The sequence below is a fragment of the Neophocaena asiaeorientalis genome, unplaced genomic scaffold, assembly GCF_003031525.2.
Source record: "Neophocaena asiaeorientalis asiaeorientalis breed wild unplaced genomic scaffold, Neophocaena_asiaeorientalis_V1.1 scaffold345, whole genome shotgun sequence".
NCBI classification, from domain to species: Eukaryota; Metazoa; Chordata; class Mammalia; order Artiodactyla; family Phocoenidae; genus Neophocaena; species Neophocaena asiaeorientalis.
In genome coordinates, this window is record NW_020175181.1 from 3801654 (window position 1) to 3822470 (window position 20817).

A 20817-nucleotide genomic window follows, 5' to 3' on the forward strand; every position below is an offset into this window, starting at 1 on the left:
ATACATATACAGTTATCCACTCTTTTTTAGATTCTATTCCCATATAGGTCATTACAGAGTACTAAGTAGAGTTCCCTGTGCTATACAATAGGTTCTTATTAGTTATCTATTTTATATATAGTAGTGTGTATATGTCAATCACAATCTCCCAATTTACCCCTCCCCTCCCCTAATAAAAATATATTTAAAGCACATGATAAGGTAAAAGAATTTGGTCCAAAAACTGTCTTAGCAAAAGTGTATTGGAATTAATACTTTTACTTTCCATATCTTCCTGAGTATATCAATTTAAACAAGGTGCCTCGGGGCTTTCCTGGTGGTGCAGTGGTTAAGAATCCGCCTGCCAATGCAGGGGACACGGGTTCGAGCCCTGGTCTGGGAAGATCCCACATGCCACGGAGCAACAAAGCCCAGGGGCCACAACTACTAAAGCCTGCGCGCCTAGAGTCCGTGCTCCACAACAAGAGAAGCCAACGCAATGAGAAGCCCACCCACGGCAACAAAGAGTGGACCCGCTCGCTGCAACTACAGAAAACCTGCACACAGCAACGAAGACACAACGCAGCCAAAAATAAATAAATAAAATAAATTTATAAAATAAATAAATAAAAATAAACAAAATGCCTCTAAGTGGAAAAGTAGCAGAAATAATTAATAATCATTTGATAAATCTTTGCAAAGATTTGTTGGCATAATCCCAGAAGCTGAGAACCGGAATGACACTTATGACTAACTAATCCTTTACAGGTTGAGTGGTTTCCAAATCTTTGCTTTCAACAAAATTGAAGGAATACCTAATTAATTTGCCAGCTAATAGATCACTGAAAATAGTTTTTGATGATAGATCATTATATGGTTTTTATCATATAACTCACAGGTATTCAAATAATTGGCTGACATTCCTATAATGAAATTTCTTTCCCATCTAATTTATGCAAATTAGGTTTCTCAGAGCTTGTCCATAAAAAGGAAAAACAGAAAGAAATTAACGTTGAGCCCAGTCTCATTCTAGCAATAATTAATATTCATCCACAGATATAATAATTATTTAGAAAAAGTCAGCTTCACTAACGGTCCAATAAAATTTTACTTTTTATGTTCAATAATTACTAATATTTAAAATAATACTTTTATTTTTGGCCGCACCATGTGGCTTATGGGATTTTAGTTCCCCAACCAGGGATTGAACCCAGGCCCTTGGCAGTGAGAGCACAGAGTCCTAACCACTGGACTGCCAGGAAATTCCCCTGAAATAATACTTTAAATAACATAAAAATAATTAAAAATAATGTTGTTTTGATCAGCTGTGCACTAATAATACTGTAATGATAATTAAATCCAGAAGAAATTTAACACTTATAGCCCTATGGTCACAGTAAATAAAATAAATGTCGGATTACATATATTTTGTTGCAGATAAGAATGTTCAATAAAGCATAAAATACAGCAGATGTAATTCTTATGTGGAATGAAAATGTAAATATTGGAAGAAAAATAAAATTTTAAAACTTCTGTTTAAAGAACTTGTTTGGGTACTTTTTAGTGGATGATTATAGTATCAACTTGCTCTGAAATCTTAATTCCACTTGACACATTTAAAAGCCTGATATAAGAGTTTTAAATTCAATATTTATGACCAGAAATCATAACTTTTGCACTACTTAAATTTAAGATGAAATATTTTAGATCTCAACTTAAAAATGTGAGAGGGGACACATAGTTTTTGAAAAGGCTTTTTGTCTATTTGCAAATAAAAAAGTGTGAAAACCACTGCCTGGAGTAAGAAATGTCTTGAGCCCTGAGCGATATGGATGCCCTAGGCCCATAGGCCCAGGAAGATGGCAGGGACAGTAACCAAACAGGCAACTCCACCAAGCAGACTCCAAGCCTTTTCCTCTCCTAGAGCCTTCCTGAATCCCTGCTCCTGGGATTCGCCCTGCCAACCTAAGGATGGAGTATCCATGGAGAGAGGAGAGGAAGAGCCCAGAGAAAGTCATGCAGGGACAGAAGCTGGCACAGTACCCAGAGCTGAACTGCCCCAGCTTCTGCAGGGAAAGGTCAGCCCTTAGGCTGTTCCAGAACCATGAGTCACCACTGAGCTGCTGGGCTGCCCTAGCTTGGGCTTGGTTACCACAGAAACTGCTGTGTTAAGGTGACTCAGCAGAACTGCGCAGAACCCTTCAGAGGACATCTGGTAGAGATTATAGCCCCACCCCCATTTACCTTTCAGGATAAGCAGCAGCAGCTGTACCCTCACATCAGTTGGGTTTCTGGGACACATGCTTCCACCTCATTCCTACACAGAAGATCTTTCTTGTTCTGCTAAAACATGAACCTTTGGGGAGTCCCTTTGGAGGCCAGAGATGTAGAGGACTGTGGAATACTGCCACTGCAACCAGTTCATCTGAAAATTACCATCCAATCCCAAAATTTATATTTTGACAAAAAGGGGTTGGAGCAGGGGATGTTTTGTTTTAAGAAAATCAACATTGGGATTTGCCTGGTGGTGCAGGGGTTAAGAATCCACCTGCCAATGCAGGGGACATGGGTTCAATCCCTGGTCAGGGAAGATCCCACATGCCACGGAGCAACAAAGCCCATGCGCCACAACTACTGAGCCTGCCCTCTAGAGCCCGCAAATCACAACTACTGAGCCTGAGAGCCACAACTACTGATCTCGTGTGCCACAAGAGAAAGCCCACATGCAGCAATGAAGACCCAACGCAGCCAAAAAGAAAATAAATAAATAAATATATACATATAAAATACATTAAAAAAAAAAGAAAATCATGGGCTTCCCTGGTGGCGCAGTGGTTGAGAGTCCGCCTGCCGATGCAGGGGACACGGGTTCGTGCCCTGGTCCAGGAGGATCCCACATGCCGCGTAGCGGCTAGGCCCATGAGCCATGGCCGCTGAGCCTGCACGTCCGGAGCCTGTGCTCCGCAACGGGAGAGGCCACAACAGTGAGAGGCTCGCGTACCGCAAAAAAAAAAACAAAAAACTTTTCTGGGGTTTGCAGCAGAGCTCTGTGCTGACCCTTTGGGAGGATAGTGCACTCAGAGATGGAGAAAGTCTGTGTAGCACCAAGGGAAACCTCATAAACTCCCCTACAACTTCGTAGCAATACCTCCTTCTCTCCTGTGAGGCCCAGCTATTATCTACAATGTCCTTCCTTCTCTCCATTTGTTGCCCTTTTTCCTCCTCTTTCAATGGAAGCCTTTAGGTGAGAGCGTTGCTGAGAAAGCCTAACTCAGGAGTCCTGAGTTCAAGCGGTTGCTCTGCATTGACTAGCTCTGAGGTCCTAGAAGGCATTTAGCTCTGAATCTCAGTTTCTCCATCTGGACCTCATAACCTGCCTGCCTTTTTAGGGTGTTGTGAGCCTCCAGTGAGCACAGCCACATCCATGACTTGTGACCTGTCCCCCAGCCTTCTTCATCCTCCATCCACAGTCTGTACTGCCTCTTCTCTGCCCACTGCAGGGCTAGCACAGGACTGGACAAAGATGGTCACCCCTTCTTCCAAAGGTAGGTTATCTACCCTTTAGGGCAGCAGCCAGAAAGGAAAGCTGTGGTCCTTCCACCCTGTCATCTGATGCTTACTGCTGACCCCAACTCAGGCCTCAAACTGCCCTCACCCTCAACTCTGAGCCCCTCACTGATGCCGCGACACACCCTGACCTCTAATCCCAGTGCCGACCAGGACCTGTCTCCCATGGGGACAACTATGGACAGTTTTTATGACCAATGTGAGACAGAACTAAGGTTCTCAGCCTGATTAACTCCGAAACAGAGCTGAAGACACACATATCAAACCAACTTCTTGACATTTTCCACTCAAATGTCTCAAAGGTACTTCTTTTTTTTTGGCCGTGCTGCCCAGCTTGCGGGATCTTAGTTCTCCAACCAGGGATGGAACCTGGGCCTCAGCAGTGAAAGCGCTGGGTCCCAACCACTGGACCGCCAGGAAATTCCCTAACTTCTACTTTAATATGTTCAAAATTTAACACATAATCATCACGCAACATCTGCTCCTCTCCCAGGGCTTCCTATCTCTGAGAATAGTGCTTCCATCCATCCAGTGCAGAATCCAGAAATCTCGGGGTCGTGCTTGATACCATTTTTATAACTCCATATCCGAAAGATCACTAAGTAGTCAATTTTATTTTCTAAATACGTTCACTTTTCCCTTTCTCTCTGTTGTGCTGCCATCTCCCCTAGTCCAAGCCACCATCACCTTTCACCTGGGCTACTGCAATACTTTCTAAAAGACTTCTCTACACTCACTCATCTTTTCTAACCCACACACTATGCTGCAATAAAAGTGAGCTCTTCAAATACAGATTTTATCATGTCACAGCCCTGCTTAATACACTTCAGTAGTCTTCCATTCCTTCTAGAGTAATAATAAAAAGCTTACAGGGCCAACAAGTCTGCATAGACTGACCCATGCCTATCTCTGCAGCCTCATCTCCCACCCTGCTCCTCCTCCAGCCACAGGGCCTTCAAACATATCTCCTCTATCTCAGATCTCTCTACCACCATCCAAATATCCATCAGGAGGGGACCTGTTGAATAAACTTTTGTATATTCACACGATGGATGTAGCTATAAAAAGGAACATAAACTGCTATAGAGTAATCTCCAAAATATGTTGTTCAGCAGAAAAAAGCAAAATACAGAACAATATATTTGGTACGCTACATTTTTATCTTAGAAAAGGAAAATATGTGAACATATCTATATATATTTGCTTATTGTTTAAAAACAGAATAATAAAACAAGGGACTTCCCTGGTGGTCCAGTGGCTAGGGCTTCCACGCTCCCAGTGAAGGGGGCCTGGGTTCAATCCCTGGTCAGGGAGCTGGATGCCACATGCCACAACTAAGAGTCCACACGCCACAACTAAGAGTCCACACACCACAACGAGGATCCCACGTGCCACAGCTAGGACCCTAAATGCCAAAACTAGGACCCAGTGCAGCCAAATAAATAAATAAATATTAAAAAAGAAAAAAAGAATAAAACAAAAACTAAGGTAAACCAATGTTTACCTTAGGGAGTAGGAGGAAACAGGGTGGAAGGGAGAGGTATAGAAGCTAGATTTCTCTGAATGTACCCTGTTTTGAAGATTTAATTTGGATACCATGTAAATGTTTTACATAATTTCAAGACAAACTTAAAAATGTAAAAAAAAAAAGAATCTAAAATTCAAAATTAAAGAAATAACCTTAATTGTGTTTCCAGTTGATAGGTTAGCCACACAGAAAGGAATAATTTCAAGTGATGCTAAATTAAAAACACAATAATTTGAGTGGTATGTCCTTATTTGGGGATATATCCCAGGAACAAAAAGAACAGCAATGACAAGCCTCTTAGACAGCCTCATCCACCAGAGGGCAGACAGCAGAAGCAAGAAGAACTACAATCCTGCAGCCTGTGGAACAAAAACCACATTCACAGAAAGATGGACAAGATGAAAAGGCAGAGGCTATGTACCAGATGAAGGAGCAAGATAAAACCCCAGAAAAACAACTAAATGAAGTGGAGATAGGCAACCTTCCAGAAAGAGTTCAGAATAATGACAGTGAAGATGATCCAGGACCTCAGAAAAAGAATGGATGCAAGAAACGTTTAACAAAGACCTAGAAAAATTAAAGAACAAACAGAGATGAACAATACAATAACTGAAATGAAAAATACACTGAGGCAGAAGAACGGATAAGTGACCTGGAAGACAGAATGGTGGAATTCACTGCTGCTGAACAGAGTAAAAAAAAAGAATGAAAAGAAGTGGAGACAGCCTAAGAGACCTCTGGGACAACATTAAAGGCAACAACATTCACATTATAGGGGTCCCAGAAGGAGAAGAGAGAGAGAAAGGACCAGAGAAAACATTAGAAGGGACTATAGTCGAAAACTTCCCTAACACGGGAAAGGAAGTAGCCACTCAAGTCCAGGAAGCACAGAGTCCCATACAGGATAAACCCAAGGAGAAACACACTGAGACACATAGTAATCAAATTGGCAAAAATTAAAGACAAAGAAAAATTATTGAAAGCAGCAAGGGAAAAATGACAAATAACATACAAGGGAACTCCCATAAGGTTAAGAGCTGATTTCTCAGCAGAAACTCTACAAGCCAGAAGGGAGTGGCATGATATACTTAAAGTGATGAAAGGGAAGAACCTACAGCCAAGATTACTCTACCTGGCAAGGATCTCATTCAGATTCGATGGAGAAATCAAAAGCTTTACAGACAAGCAAAAGCTAGGAGAATTCAGCACCACCAAACCAGCTCTACAACAAATGCTAAAGGCACTTCTCTAAATGGGAAACACAAGAGAAGAAAAGGACCTACAAAAACAAACCCAAAACAATTAAGAAAATGGTAACAGGAACATACATATTGATAATTACCTTAAACGTGAATGGATTAAATGTTCCAACCAAAAGACACAGGCTTGCTGAATGGATACAAAAACAAGACCCATATATATGCTGTCTACAAGAGACCCACTTCAGATCTAGGGACACATACAGACTGAAAGTGACTGGATGGAAAAAGATATTCCATGCAAATGGAAATCAAAAGAAAGCTGGAGTAGCAATCCTCATATCAGATAAAATAGACTTTAAAATAAAGATTGTTACAAGAGACAAGGAAGGAGACTACATAGTGATCAAGGGATCAATCCAAGAAGATATAACAATTATAAATATATATGCACCCAAAATAGGAGCACCTCAATACATAAGGCAACTGCTAACAGCTATAAAAGAGGAAATCGACAGTAACACAATAATAGTGGGGGACTTTAACACCTCACTTACACCAATGGACAGATCATCCAAAATGAAAATAAATACAGAAAAAAAAAGAACAGCAATGAAATTTAGAACTGTTTTCAGTGATCATGTTACTATTAATAATAATTGTATTCTGAAACAATTATATGAATATAGCATAGATTAAATCAAATAAACAAGTATAGTAAGATCATTAGAAGCCATGATTTTCAGGAAAGATATATATAAACTCAAAGGAGTTACATTAAAACCCTATAATCCTAAATCTGACTTGGAAATATCAGTTGAAACTCTTCATGTTTCTTTTAAAACAATAGCTATTTCCTAGCTCTGTCCACTAAGAAGGACTAGAAACAAGAGCCATAGCAATTAGGCATCCCTTGTGTACAGATTGTGGTCTCTAAATGTCATTTTCCAATAATAGGAACCAGGCTCCTTTGAGAAATGACTGAATCCAGATTTGAGCAGGAAATGTACAAGATGAGCCTGAAACATCTTGCCATACCAAAAAGCAAGGCCCCACTGGCCAAAAATGAGACAAGTTGAGCCTCAAAAAGAATGATAACTGTAATGGGTTGAAACTCCTCAGCTATGCTGAAGTCCATGATTTATAATGTTACTTTTTAAATAAAAATCATAAGTCATCTTTGGAAGATGCCAGGAAATCAAATCATTATATTGAAGCTTGGTAAATACCGTTTATCTTTTTTTTTTTTTTGGTACAAGCTATGGCTTACAGTAACCAAATATCAGTTACTGAAAGAAAGGAAAGCCCTAATGAAATAATCTAGATCTTTGCTACTCCAAGTGTGATCCATGGACTATCAGCACTGGCTTCACCTGAAAGCATGTTAGAAATGCAGAGTTTCATGCCCCAATTCAGACCTACTGAATCAGAATACATAGTTTAACAAGATCCCCAGGTGATACCTATGCACAAGAAAGCTGGAGAAAACTGATCTACAGAATGATCATCAATGGCTACTGAGCGATCAGGTGAAAAACCTAATGGGGGGAACTTCATAATGAAGTGAGCCACCTGGCAATACCTGAATGCAGGATGTCTTACAACACGAAATGAGACTCAACCAGACATTATGTCTCTCCTGATGTGACACAATAAGACTGCCCAGGGGTTAACTGATGAAGTTGAATGACGGGCATACAGAGGTTCATTATATTATTCTCTATACTTTTATATGCTTTTTCCACTTTCCTATTTATTTATTCTTAATTGTGGTAAATAATACATAAAATTTACCATCTTAACCATTTTTAGTGTACAGTTCAGTGGCATTAAGTACATTCACATTTTTGAGCAAACATCACCTGCGTCCATTACCAGAACTCTTTTCATCTTGCAAAACTGAAACACTATACCCATTGAACACTAACTCCCCATTTCCCTCTTCCTCCAGCCCCTGGCAACCACCATTCTACTTTTTGTCTCTATGAATTTGACAACTCTAGGTACTTCATATCAGTGGACATATAAGTGTCCTTTTGTGACCGGTTATTTCATTTAGCATAATGTCTTCAAAGTTGAACCATGTTGGGACTTCCCTGGTGATCCAGTGGGTAAGCCTCCACACTCCCAATGCTGGGGCCCAGGTTCAATCCCTGGTTGGGGAACTAGATCCTGCATGTGTGCCGCAACTAAGAGTCTGCATGCCACTACTAAGAGTCCACATGCTGCAACTAAAGACCCCATGTGCTACAACTAAGACCCGGTGCAGCCTAAATAAATATTTTTTTAAAAACCTGAGACTTAAAAAAAAGGTTTAACCATCTTGTACTATGTGTCAAAATGTTCTTCCTTTTTAATGCTGAATAATATTCCATTGAACGTATGTACCACATTTTGTTTATTCATTCATCATTGATGAACACTTGGATTGTTTCCACTTTTTGGCTATTCTGAATAATGCTGCTACAAACATTGGTATACAAATAGCTATTTGAGTCCCTACTTTCAATTATTTGGGGTATATACCCAGAGGAGGAATTGCTGGATCATAGGGTAATTTTATTTTAAATATTTTGAGGAACTGTGATACTGTCTTCTATAATAGCTGCACCATTTTATATTCCCACCAGCAGTGCACAGGAGTTCCCCACATCCTTGCCAACACTTGTTATTTTCTGGTTTTTGATAATTGCCATCCTAATGAGTGTGAAGTGGTATCTCATTGCAGTTTTGATTTGCATTTCTCTAATGATTAGTGATGTTGACCATCTTCCCATGTACTTATTGGCCATTTGTATTATCTATCTTCTTTGGAGAAATGTCTATTCAAGTACTTTGCCCATTTTTCAATTGGGTTGTCTTGGGGTTTTTTTGCTGTTGAGATGTAGGAGTTCTATATATGTTTTGGGTGTTAACCCCTTATCAGATGTATCATTTGCAGATATTTTCTCCCATTCCATGGGCTGCCTTTTAATTCTGTAGATGTGTTCTTTAATGCACAAAGTTTTAATATTGATGTAGTCCTGTTTACCTATTTTTTCTTTTGTTGCCTGTGCCTTTGTTTAATATCCAAGAAATCATTGCCAAATTGAAAGTCATGAGCTTTTCCTTTATGTTTCCTTCTAAGAGTTTTATAATTCTAGCTCTTACATTTGGTCTTTGATCCATTTTGAGTTAATTTTTTGTGTATACTGTAAGGTAAGGGTCCAACTTCATTCTTCTGCATTATATATGTTTGAATATTTCTATTTCAAAGTTTTAAAAAAAGGTTTCTTTAAGTTATTAAAAAGTGTTCTCTACTTATATTGCCCAACCTCCCATACCTCATCATTTTATCCCATCACCTTGCACAGTGTTTATCAAACAGTGGGCATTCAATTATTATCTGTGAATAAAATGGATGAATATTTAAAGTAAGAAAGGAAAGGAAGGGAGGGAGGGAGGAAGGGGGAAGGAGGAAGGGAGGGAGGGGGAGAAACAGATTGGAAATATTGTACATATTCTAGCCCATGCTAATGGCCTAGTTCTCTGAGCAGGTCTACCCTGAGAACAGTTCCTTACCCACATAGTGCTCAGACCTGCAGAGGCCAGACTCCATCCTCAGCAGATTAAACATCACAAACTCCTTGAGATTTGAGAATCATTTTTGGTATCCTAAAGTAAATCATTCTTGGGTCAAAGTAAAAGGGCTGGGTGGAAAAGGGGCTGTTTTTTCACCTCCCTGGCCTACAGAAAATAGGGGGTAATTACAGCAGAGATGCAGCTGTCCCCACTTCTCCCATGGATTTTCTCTTCTCAAAATGCTGGCGCAAAAAAAAAAAAAAATGCTGGCGCTTCCCTCCCTGGCCTCTTTCAATGGCTCAAACTCTTCGATATCCCAAATAAATCTGAAATCATTCACATTCAGTCAACAAATCTCAATTGAACACTTCTGTGATAGGCACAGGGGATACTGAGATGACTAGGATACTCTAGAGATCCCCAGTCTGGTCATGAAGAAAGTCAGACAATAGAGTGCTACAAGTGTTATTAAGAGATGTATTATGATAAAATAGAGGAGAGGAGGCCTCACTCTTCTTGAGGAGCCTTTTTGTATCCATTATCTACTGCTGTATAACAAACAACCCCCCAAATATTAGTGGCTTAAAACAATAATCATTTTACTTGCAACCAATTTTGTAGGTCAATAATTTGGTCTGCGATCAGTCAGGAAGTTCCTCTGCTGACCTCACGGTAGGTCATTCATGTAGGTTCAGTCAACTGGCAAATCATCTGGGGCTATTTGGTCCGGGAGAGCTCAGTTCAGACAGCTTGTCTCTGCTCCGTGAAGTCTCATGCTCTGGTAGAGTAGCTCAAGAAGCTTCTTCACATGACAGTGAAAAAGTTCAGTAGCAAGAGCGGGCAAGTTCAACATATAAGCGCCTCCCCACCTTTTTTTTTTGGTCGCACTGCGTGGCTTGCAGGATCTTAGTTCCCCGACCGCTGGGGAATTCCCTATAAGCACTTTTCATTGTTCCATTGGCCAAAGCAAGTCACACGGTCAAACCCAAATGAGTGTGCGAGGGGACTACCCATAGGCTGTGATTACAGAGAAATATGGTTCAGTGGGACCATTCAACGTTCCTCAATTTTTTTTCTTAATTTTAAAGGCTTATTTAATTTCTTTTACATAGCTCTACATATAAAGTGCTTAAAAGTTATACACTTTTTTTCTCTTTTCCTTTTTTATTGTTCCTTAACTCCTATGACATCACCCTCTTCCAAATAACCCCAAACAACTTACATATAAAGATAATGATATATATAAAAAGATTCCATATCTTTTTCCATGCTCATCTAACTCATATGTGTGTGTGTGTGTGTGTGTGTGTGGTCATGTATATGTGTATGGGGATGTTTTGTCATTTTAACACAATGTTTCTCTCATTAAACAAATGTTTCATGTAAATCCCTCTGTGACAACTGCTATAACTCTTGGTCATTTTTCAAATGGATGCACAGTATTCATCATTTATTCAGCCATTCCCCTAGTGCTGGGATCTATTTTGTTTCTAGATTTTTGGCACTGTGATCAATGCTGCAGTAAACATTTCTCTCTGTCTGTCCTTACATATCTGTGTTTTTTATTTCTATGGAACACCTCAGAAGTAAGTACTATATTGTCATTTTATCATCATTACAATATTTTCTGACATCTGGTAATATGTCTTCCTTACTATTGTTTTTCATATATTTCTTGGCCATTTGGGGGAATTTACTCTTCCACATACTCTAAGATTTTATACAATTTAAAAAGACCCGGGGGAATTCCCTGGTGGCCCAGTGGTTAGAATCTGCCTGCCAATGCAGGGGACACGGGTTCGAGCCCTGGTCTGGGAAGCTCCCACATGCCACGGAGCAACTAAGCCCGTGTGCCACAACTACTGAAGCCCGGGCGCCTAGAGCCCGTGCTCTGCAACAAGAGAAGCCACCGCAATAAGAAGCCAGTGCACTGCAACAAAGAGTAGCCCCTGATCGCCACTAGAGAAAAGCCCGCGTGCAGCAACAAAGACCCAAGGCAGCCAAACATATAAATAAATAAATAATTTTTTAAAATAAAAAGGCCCTGTTGGCACTATAACTAAATTAACAATAAATGTATATATTAATCTGGTAGATTTGACAATTTTATGTACTGTCTTCTTACCCCATAGCATGATAATTTTTCCACTTGTTCAGATCTTGTTTTCTGTTCTCCAATATAGTTTTATAGTCTTCTATATATAATTCCTATGCCTTTCTTAAAGTTAAGTTCCTTAAATAAGTTAAACTTATTCCTAAACCTTTTACAGCTTGTGCTATTGTAAAAGGGATATTTCTCCCATTTTTTTCCCCTAAGTGCTTAGCTGGAGAATAAAGCTATTGATTTTGGTGTATGCATCTTGCATCCAGGCATCCTAACAAATTATTTCATTAATGTTAGTTTTGTTTTGTTTTGTTTACTGGCATCCCTTAGGTTTTCTAGGTCTACGCTCATATCAACGGCAAAAAGAGATAGTCCTATCACTTTCCAATGTTTATATCAGTTACTTCCTTTTGTTTGTGTATGTATTAGTGCATTTACTAAAACTTCCCAAGTAATGTTAAATAATAATGTCAATAGTGGGCATTCCCTATCTACTTCCTGATTTTAACTGCAATGGTTTTAGTGTTTTTCCATTTAGGATAGTACTTGCTGTGGGTTTTTGGTAAATAATACACAATTCCTTTTATTCTTCTTTTGCTCGGGGTTTTTGTAACAAATGGCTTCTAGGTTTAATCAATGTATTTTTAGCTTCTACTGATTGGCTTATATGATGCTGTATCCTTTTTTTTTTTTTTTAAAGATAAGTTATCAGGGGTTTCCCTGGTGGCGCAGTGGTTAAGATCCGCCTGCCAAGGCAGCAGACACAGGTTCGAGCCCTGGTCCAGGAAGGTCCCACATGCCGCAGAGCAACTAAGCCCACTACTGAGCCCTCGTGCCACAACTACTGAAGCCCACGCGCCTAGAGCCCGTGCTCTGCAACGAGAAGCCACCGCAATGAGAAGCCCGTGCACCGCAACGAAGAGTAGCCCCCGCTCAACACATCTAGAGAAAGGCCCTGCGCAGCAACGAAGAACCAACGCAGTCAAAAATAAATAAAATAAACAAAAATTTATTTAAAAAAATAAAGATAAGTATCCGATTTTTTTTTTTTTTTTTTGCCCCCACCCGCGCGTCTGGAGCCTGTGTTCCGCAACGGGAGAGGCCACAACAGTGAGAGGCCTACATACCGCAAAAAAAAAAAAAAGAAAGAAAAAAAGCTACCTATCTTGTTTTTACACAGGCGCACATACGTGTGTATTCTTCCAACCCAGTGGTTTTTGACTAGAAGTAATTTTGCCCCCCAAGGGATATCTGGCAATGCCGATACATTTTTTTATTGTCACAACTAGATAGGGGTGTTGTTGGTATCTAGTGGGTGGAGACCAGGGATGCTGCTAAACATCCCAAGCTGCACAGGACAGTCTTTCACAACAAAAAAATTTAGTCCAAAATGTCAATTGCAACAAGGTTGAGAAACCCTGATGTAGCCTATTTATATAGCTTTTAACCAGGCTAAATTGCCTCACTGGGCAGCGTCTTCCAGAGGCCGCTCCCTCATCCCCAGGAAAGACTGGAGGAACCGCAGAAGTGACAAGAATCCCGGGACTGTTTTACCTTCCCTTTGCCCCTAATGCTCCTCTCTTTTCTCAGCAGCACCCTGCTTGCCCACCCTACTGGGACGCCTGTCCACAAGAAGGGCAGGAAGCCAGACTTAAAGCCCAAACGGGCTAAAAGCCTGGCCTGAGAAATGGACCGCTCGCCTGCCAAGAGTTCGCGTCTTGCTGCCTAGAGAGAGGAAAGTTTTCTCAAAGTGAGGGCTGGAACAGCATTTCACGCCAAACCAAGAGAAAGACTAGATTCCGGAGGCTCAAAGTTAAAGAAAATCTGATTTGCCGCCACTAGCTTTGCATTTTAAAGGGAAAGGAGGCGAAGGAAGAAGGGGAGGGTCAGCCCCACCGTTTGCACTACCCAGACTCCAGCCGTCCATTGTGGTGGTGGCGAGGCAGCGCCACTGCTCCAGGATTCTGCTCCGAGGACTCGCAGGGGGCGCAGGACCGCGCCGCGTCACCTGGAGCAGCAAAGGGGGCCACCCGGAGCAAGTAAATAACTTTCACGGGCTCCAGTGACCCTGGCGGGCGAGGGATTCCAACTCGGAGGGAATGAAACTTGCTTGACGCTCTTCCGTGTCTTCCTGCTCCGCCGCACGGCCATCCTCTCTGCACCTCGTCCCAGCCTGTGTCCTCCGCGTGGGGTCGGTCCGGAGGCTGCAGGGTCCCCGCCGGAAGGAGCTCAGGGGGTTGCGGTCGGACGGACTGAAGGAGGCCGCTGGCCGGCAGGGGTCGCTGCGCCCCTCAAAGAACCTCGGTCTACCCTGTGTCCTCAGAGAACATGTTAGCTGTGCACTTTGATAAGCCCGGAGGACCAGAAAACCTTTACTTGAAGGAAGTGGCCAAGCCAAGCCCAGGGAAGGGTGAAGTCCTCCTGAAGGTGGCAGCCAGCGCCCTGAACCGGGCGGACTTACTCCAGATACCCAGGGGTCTGGCAGCGGCTGGGACTGGGCGGGACTCCAGGTTCTTCAATAAATATTCACCAGGGGCTTCTCTGGTGGCGCAGTGGCTGAGAGTCCGCCTGCCGATGCAGGTGACACGGGTTCGTGCCCCAGTCCGGGAAGATCCCACATGCCGCGGAGCGGCTACGCCCGTGAGCCACGGCCGCTGAGCCTGCACGTCCGGAGCCTGTGCTCCACAACGGGAGAGGCCACAACAGTGAGAGGCCCGCTTACCGCAAAAATAAATAAATAAATGAAAATAAACATTCACCGGATGAAGGAAAGACCTAAGGCACTACTATTAATGCTCATCATGTGTGCTGGGGGTTCTGAAACTAGAACCACTTAGCCTCCGTTGTTTACACAAAATACAGGGGTGTTTGCACAGCAGAGTCCACCCTGCATCAAACCACTGTCTGCTCAGGTTTGCAGATAAGGAGACTGGACGCGCGTGTGCGCGTGTGTGTGTGTGTGTGTGTGTATGTGTGTGCTCCCGCGCGCAAGTGTTAGACCTTGCTCTATCTCCTTTACTCCTCAGGCAGCCCTGTTCACCATTTGTATTCGACAGATAAAGAAACTGAGGGTCAGAGAGGTTCAGCAATGAGCCCAAGGCCACACACTAATTTATTTATTTTTGGCTGCGTTGGGTCTTCCTTGCTGCGCTCAGGTTTTCTCTAGTTGTGGCCAGTGGGGGCTACTCTTAGTGGCGGTGGGCTGGCTTCTCTTATTGTGGAGCACAGGCTCTAGGCACACGGGCTTCAGTAGTTGTGGCTCGCAGGCTTTAGAGAGCAGGCTCAGTAGTTGTGGCGCACGGGCTTAGCTGCTCCGCGGCATGTGGGATCTTCCCGGACCAGGGCTCAAACCCGTATCCCCTGCATTGGCAGGCGGATTCTTAACCACTGCGCCACCAGGGAAGCCCCCCCAAGGCCACACACTAGTAACCAGGGGAACTGTGACTCAAATTGAGGTCTTTGTCTTAAGGCTCCAAAGTCTGTATTCTTTCCACTCTGAGGGTCCCAGAGCTGGCAGGGGGCAGTACTCTAAGAATTTTCTTCTGACTTCTTTTTGAAGCACTAAACTAGGCCAGCTGCATTTTTTGAATTAAGAAATGTACACCAGGATCACAGGAGGCACTTATTCAAAATAAATAGGACCAGGACCCAGGCATGTGTACTTTGAAAAGGCTCATCAAATCGTTCAGATGCACACTCCTAGTTCATCCCTCTGGTCTCAAGCATCTGTTTGAAGGCTTCTGAGGACTGTGTTGAGCAAGTACAGAGCTTGGCACTTGATATATCAGAACTATCATTAAGGAGTCCACAGTTTGGTTTGCAAGGCAGAAACAGAGACAGAGATGTAGAGAACAAATGTATGGACACCAACGGGGGAAAGCTGCGGGGTGGGGGTGGGGGGTCAGGGGTGTTGGTGTGATGAATTGGGAGATTGGGGTTGACACGTATACACTAATATGTATAAAATAGATAACTAATAAGAATCTGCTGTATAAAAATATTAATTTAATTAAATTGAAAAGAAAAGGAGTCCATGGTTTTATTCCCAGTCTTGCTATTAATTTGCTTTGCCACCTTGGACGAGGCATTTCCCTGCCCAGGTCTCAGTTTCTTCATTTGTAAAACAAGGGGTTTAGATGAGAGAAACAGCTAAGGACTCTACCAGTTAGACATCCACTGATTATGGGACCTACAGTCTCTTATTTGCATGAAACAAATCACCTCTCCTCTCATTTTTCTTGAATTAAAAAACCTAACTTTAGGGCTTCCCTGGTGGCGCAGTGGTTGAGAGTTCGCCTGCTGATGCAGGGGGTGCGGGTTCGTGCCCCGGTCCGGGAGGATCCCACATGCCGCGGAGCGGCTGGGCCCGTGAGCCATGGCTGCTGAGCCTGCGCGTCCGGAGCCTGTGCTGCGCAGCGGGAGAGGCCACGACAGTGAGAGGCCCGCGTACCGCAAAAAAAAAAAAACCACCTAACTTTACCCTGAACTTTGTCTTGAAAAAAAAAAGGGGCTATGGGAAGAGGGCCAGGGACGGTGACACACAGACTTCTGATCATGTTTACTACTTAGTGCACCCTTTCTCTGCAGAGACAAGGCCAGTATGCCCCACTCCCAGGAGCCAGCAACATTTGGGGACTCAAGGCATCTGGACACGTGGCAGAGCAGGGGCCTGGCTGCCAGGGACACTGAAAGATTGGGGACCCAGCCATAGTTCTGCTGCCTAGCGGGGGCCAGCATGTCACTGTCCCTGAAGGGCTCCTCATGCCCATCCCGGCAGGACTGACCATGCCCCAGGCTGCCGCCATCCCAGAGGCCTGGCTCACCGCCTCCCAGCTGTTACACCTCTTGGGTAAGGACCACCTCACCCTACCTCATGCTTACTCTATACAGCATGGTTCAATTGCTTCATGACTCAGCCACCTCAGAACCCAGCAGTCCTGCAGGGCAGCTTTGATCTGGCCACTGAGCCACACCCAACCCCAGCACCTCAGCCTACTGTACCATCAGTAGTATCAGGTCCTCATACTGTGCAGCAATACTGAGGCTGAAAATTATGGTTAGCACATAGAAAACCTGGAAAGTGCTGGATGAAAGGCCTGTGCACATCTTCACATGGTAAGCCCAGCAGTAGTCCCAGCTTCTCAGTCAGGCTAAGCTTCTCTCTGGGAGCCCTAGCACAGCAGAAGGAGCCATTCAATCAACTCTTTAATTCCTCCCCAATCCCACTGAGGCCAGCAAAGAGCTTACGTGAGGGCCCCTGGCTTTGGGGAACTCAGTGTAACTGGCAAGACAACCACAGTGTTTGGAAGGGTGGTCCTGTCTCTAACTACAACAGAAGCTCAAGATGGGAAAAGTTGGTGTGGGCAAAGGGGGTCCAAGAAGGCTTTCTGGAACAGAAGGCCTTGAAGGGTGGTAGAGCTGTGATGGACAGATGGCATACCAAGGTGGCCTAAGAGGGTCAAGGTGAGATCAGCTGCTTCACTCAGAAGTGAAGGATGACAACTGTAATTTATGAAAGATGAGACTGGGACTAGATTGTGGTGGCCTTGAATGGCAGGCTATTTGGACTTGACACGAAAGCCAATCAAGAACCACTTGACATTTTGAGGAGAAAGTGACATAATGGAAGCTCCATTTCAGGAGGAGCCTGGTGGCTGTGTGTGGGGCCTGGATTTGTGAGACCAGCTGGAGGCCAGTTTCAGACTGTAGACAGGCTGGCTTCAGGTAGTGACAGCGGGAATGGCGGTTATTCTTACTCATTCAGGTATAGGTCAGAGATATGTTTTGTTATTATTTCACAGGTAGAACAGAGATTGTGGATGTGGCTGCTAATAACTGTTTCCAAAAGTTGTTTCCCACTTTGACTACAGGCAGTAAAACAAAAAGTCAATATGTTCTCTCAAAACAGCCAGAGATTTGCATTTGGTGGTCCCAGGGCCAGGTGATCATGGTAGAATAAGCCTATGTGGAGAATGTGTAGCAGTTGCAAAGCAAAGAAAATGGTTCCTGTACTTTCTGTCACAGGAAATGTTCAGGCTGGAGACTCTGTGCTAATCCATGCAGGAGCAAGTGGTGTGGGCACAGCTGCCATCCAACTTACCCGGATGGCTGGAGCTCTTCCTCTGGTCACAGCTGGCTCCCAGCACAGGCTTCAAATGGCAGAAATGCTTGGAGCAGCTGCTGGATTCAATTACAAAGAAGAGGATTTTTCGGAAGCAACACTGAAATTCAGCAAAGGTAAATAAAGCTTCTGCAATTCAGCAGGAGTTTCAGAGATGATTAAATAAAATCCTCACCAGCCTCAGAGTTGCCTCTGGATCTGTCTTCCCTCTGCTAAAAGCACAACTACCCAGGCCAAATTCTAGTAGTCTGGTGTTTGACCACTGGAGACAGGCAGGCAGTGTTTAGGACTAAGATGATTTTCCTGTGCATTCTTGTGATATGATTCATACGCTTTTTAGAAAGTGGATAATCACACAGGTTGGCCTGGAATTATTCAGGACCTCTTTTTCCCAACCAGCCACTCTGCAGTGAATTAACAGGAGGCATGGAGCAGAAACCAGTTTGGAGCTGGTCAGAGTAGGCTTGGGTAGGTAGCTCCCTAAGTGGGTGAGTAGATGTGTATGCCTCTATATTCTGAAACTGAATCTGCATATATTTGGCTCATCCCCTTCCATTGTTCCACACGGGTCAAAAAGGAGAGATGAAAACAAAGCTAGCAAGGCCATGATTCAGGCAACCCAGCTCAGACACTTGATAACTTAGATATGGACTAGCCTGTCCTGTAGCCTGGGGTGGATCTCCCCTATTCCCCTGGGTGCCAGTGGGTTCTCTACTTACATGGAAGTCAGGGGAAATACCAGATCATGGTGCTGCCCCATTTCCCTCCTGCTGTGGCAGGGATCATAAAATATGATCATGTATAATATCACACATGTATAATAGAGTTCAGCCAACTAAACTCCATTTACAACCATGTTTCTATAAGCAATGTTCTGCATTCCAACCTACAGATTTACTGCTTGCACTTGTATTTATATATACCCACATTTCCACAAATATACCATGTAATCTTATTTCACACCAAGCTTTCTGTGTCTGACTAGCATCACATATCTGTGTTTCATGTGAAAGGCGCTGGAGTCAACCTTATTCTAGACTGCATAGGCGGCTCCTACTGGGAGAAAAATGTCAACTGCCTGGCTCTTGATGGTCGCTGGATTCTCTATGGTCTGACGGGAGGTGCTGACATCAGTGGGCCTCTGTTTTCAAAGATACTCTTTAAAAGAGGAAGTCTGATCACCAGTCTGCTAAGATCTAGGGACAAAAAGGTGAGTGATGGGTGAAAAGAAAATGTGATTTAACTATTATCCATAAAAGTGTGATTCATTCACATAATCCTGAGAAAGTAAGATCATATATTAAGTTAGAGAGCCTATGTATTAATAGAAACCTGCCCCTCTGTGTATAAATAGGTAACCTAATTTCACAGAACTAATTAAAATTGGTTGATAAAGGCCTCAACATCTTGGAAAGAGGGTAATGTGTTATGTAAACTTTATAACAATGAACAAAGCATTGACCATATTAGGAAATACTACTAATAGTTCCAAGACTTTGTTTTCAAAGGCAGAACTGTTCTCAGTGTGCTAAGAAAGCCTCTTAGGTAAGTAAGGTTAGTAAGCTTCTACCTTTAACAGATTATACATTCATGAAATCTTTTGTGTGGCATTCCAGCAGGTGCCAGCTTTGGGAGTTTCGTAACAGGGTTTCACAACTGCTGGGGGGATAGCAGAGGTTAAGCATCCCTTTTGAATTGAACTTATATTAAGTCCTGTCTGTGGCTGCCTCCTGCTTGAAGTCTTTATTTAAAAACAGCCCTTCAGCTTTCAGTGACACTAATATTTTCTCCAAGCTTTGGTCTTTATCTGGGACAGAACAGAGCTTACAAATCTAGGGACATGCACATACATGCTGGTAGTGAAGGGATTACATACCCTTGTGTGACTTTTCAGATGTGTACAAGTTTCAGAGAAAGCAGAAAGACTAAGCAGGGTGGGGAGTGGTAAGGTAAGGCCTCTGTCCAGGCTGATGGTCTCCTTTTCCTTATCTTAGTACAAACAGATGCTGGTGAAGGCTTTCACAGAGCAAATTTTGCCCCACTTCTCCACGGGGAACCCTCAAAATTTACTGCCGGTTCTGGACAGTCTACCCCATAACTGAAATCCAAGAAGCCCATGCGTACATGGAGACTAACAAGAATGTGGGCAAAATCGTCCTGGAGCTGCCCCAGTGAAGGAGGAGGAGCAGTACAGGACAAGGCTACCTCAGGTCTTCCAAGAGCAAACTTGGAGAAAATTCACAGTACTCAGGCGACCGGGTGCTACACCAGGCTCGCCTGTAATCCCCTATTCCTCTCCCAGCCTCAAATGATCAGTGCAAAGCCGGTCTAAGGAAATAAAGAGTGGACTTGAAGAGTGGCGCGTGGACTGTGGCCGTCAGGGTGGGGGTGAGGTGGGAGTCGGGACTGGCATCGCCGAGGAGATTACAAAAGAGGCCCGGTCAACTGATGCTGAACTTTGGGGGCTGAGCCAGCGCCAGGGGTTCTGGGTACGGAGTACAGCGTCGGCCAGACCCAATCGGCCAGAACCCTGCAGGCTCGTCTTAGTGCACTGTCAGGGGCCCAGACACACCCACGCGTCCCCCGCACAGCAGCGCGCGCCCCGCAGGCCCGGACCCCACTGTGGTCCCCGCCCTCTCCGGCAACTCACCCAGGCGCAGACCCATCTCTCACAGCTCTCCTCAGCCTCCACCCCCTTCTGCCAGCTTCCGCTGCTCTGGGCCTCCGCGACCGGAACACCGCCCCTTCTTAAGCCCAG

At 43.7% G+C, this 20817-nt stretch overlaps 1 protein-coding gene across 1 annotated transcript; it reads left to right on the forward strand.

Moving 5' to 3' along the window:
* Window positions 1-13017: 13017 nt before the first annotated feature.
* On the forward strand, window positions 13018-20734 carry TP53I3 (tumor protein p53 inducible protein 3). Its single transcript, XM_024764432.1, is given in 6 exon segments — window positions 13018-14398; window positions 16520-16787; window positions 17963-18175; window positions 19073-19269; window positions 20054-20142; window positions 20144-20734. Coding segments are annotated over 6 exon segments (990 nt in total). The 5' UTR covers window positions 13018-14266; the 3' UTR covers window positions 20235-20734.
* Window positions 20735-20817: the final 83 nt, after the last annotated feature.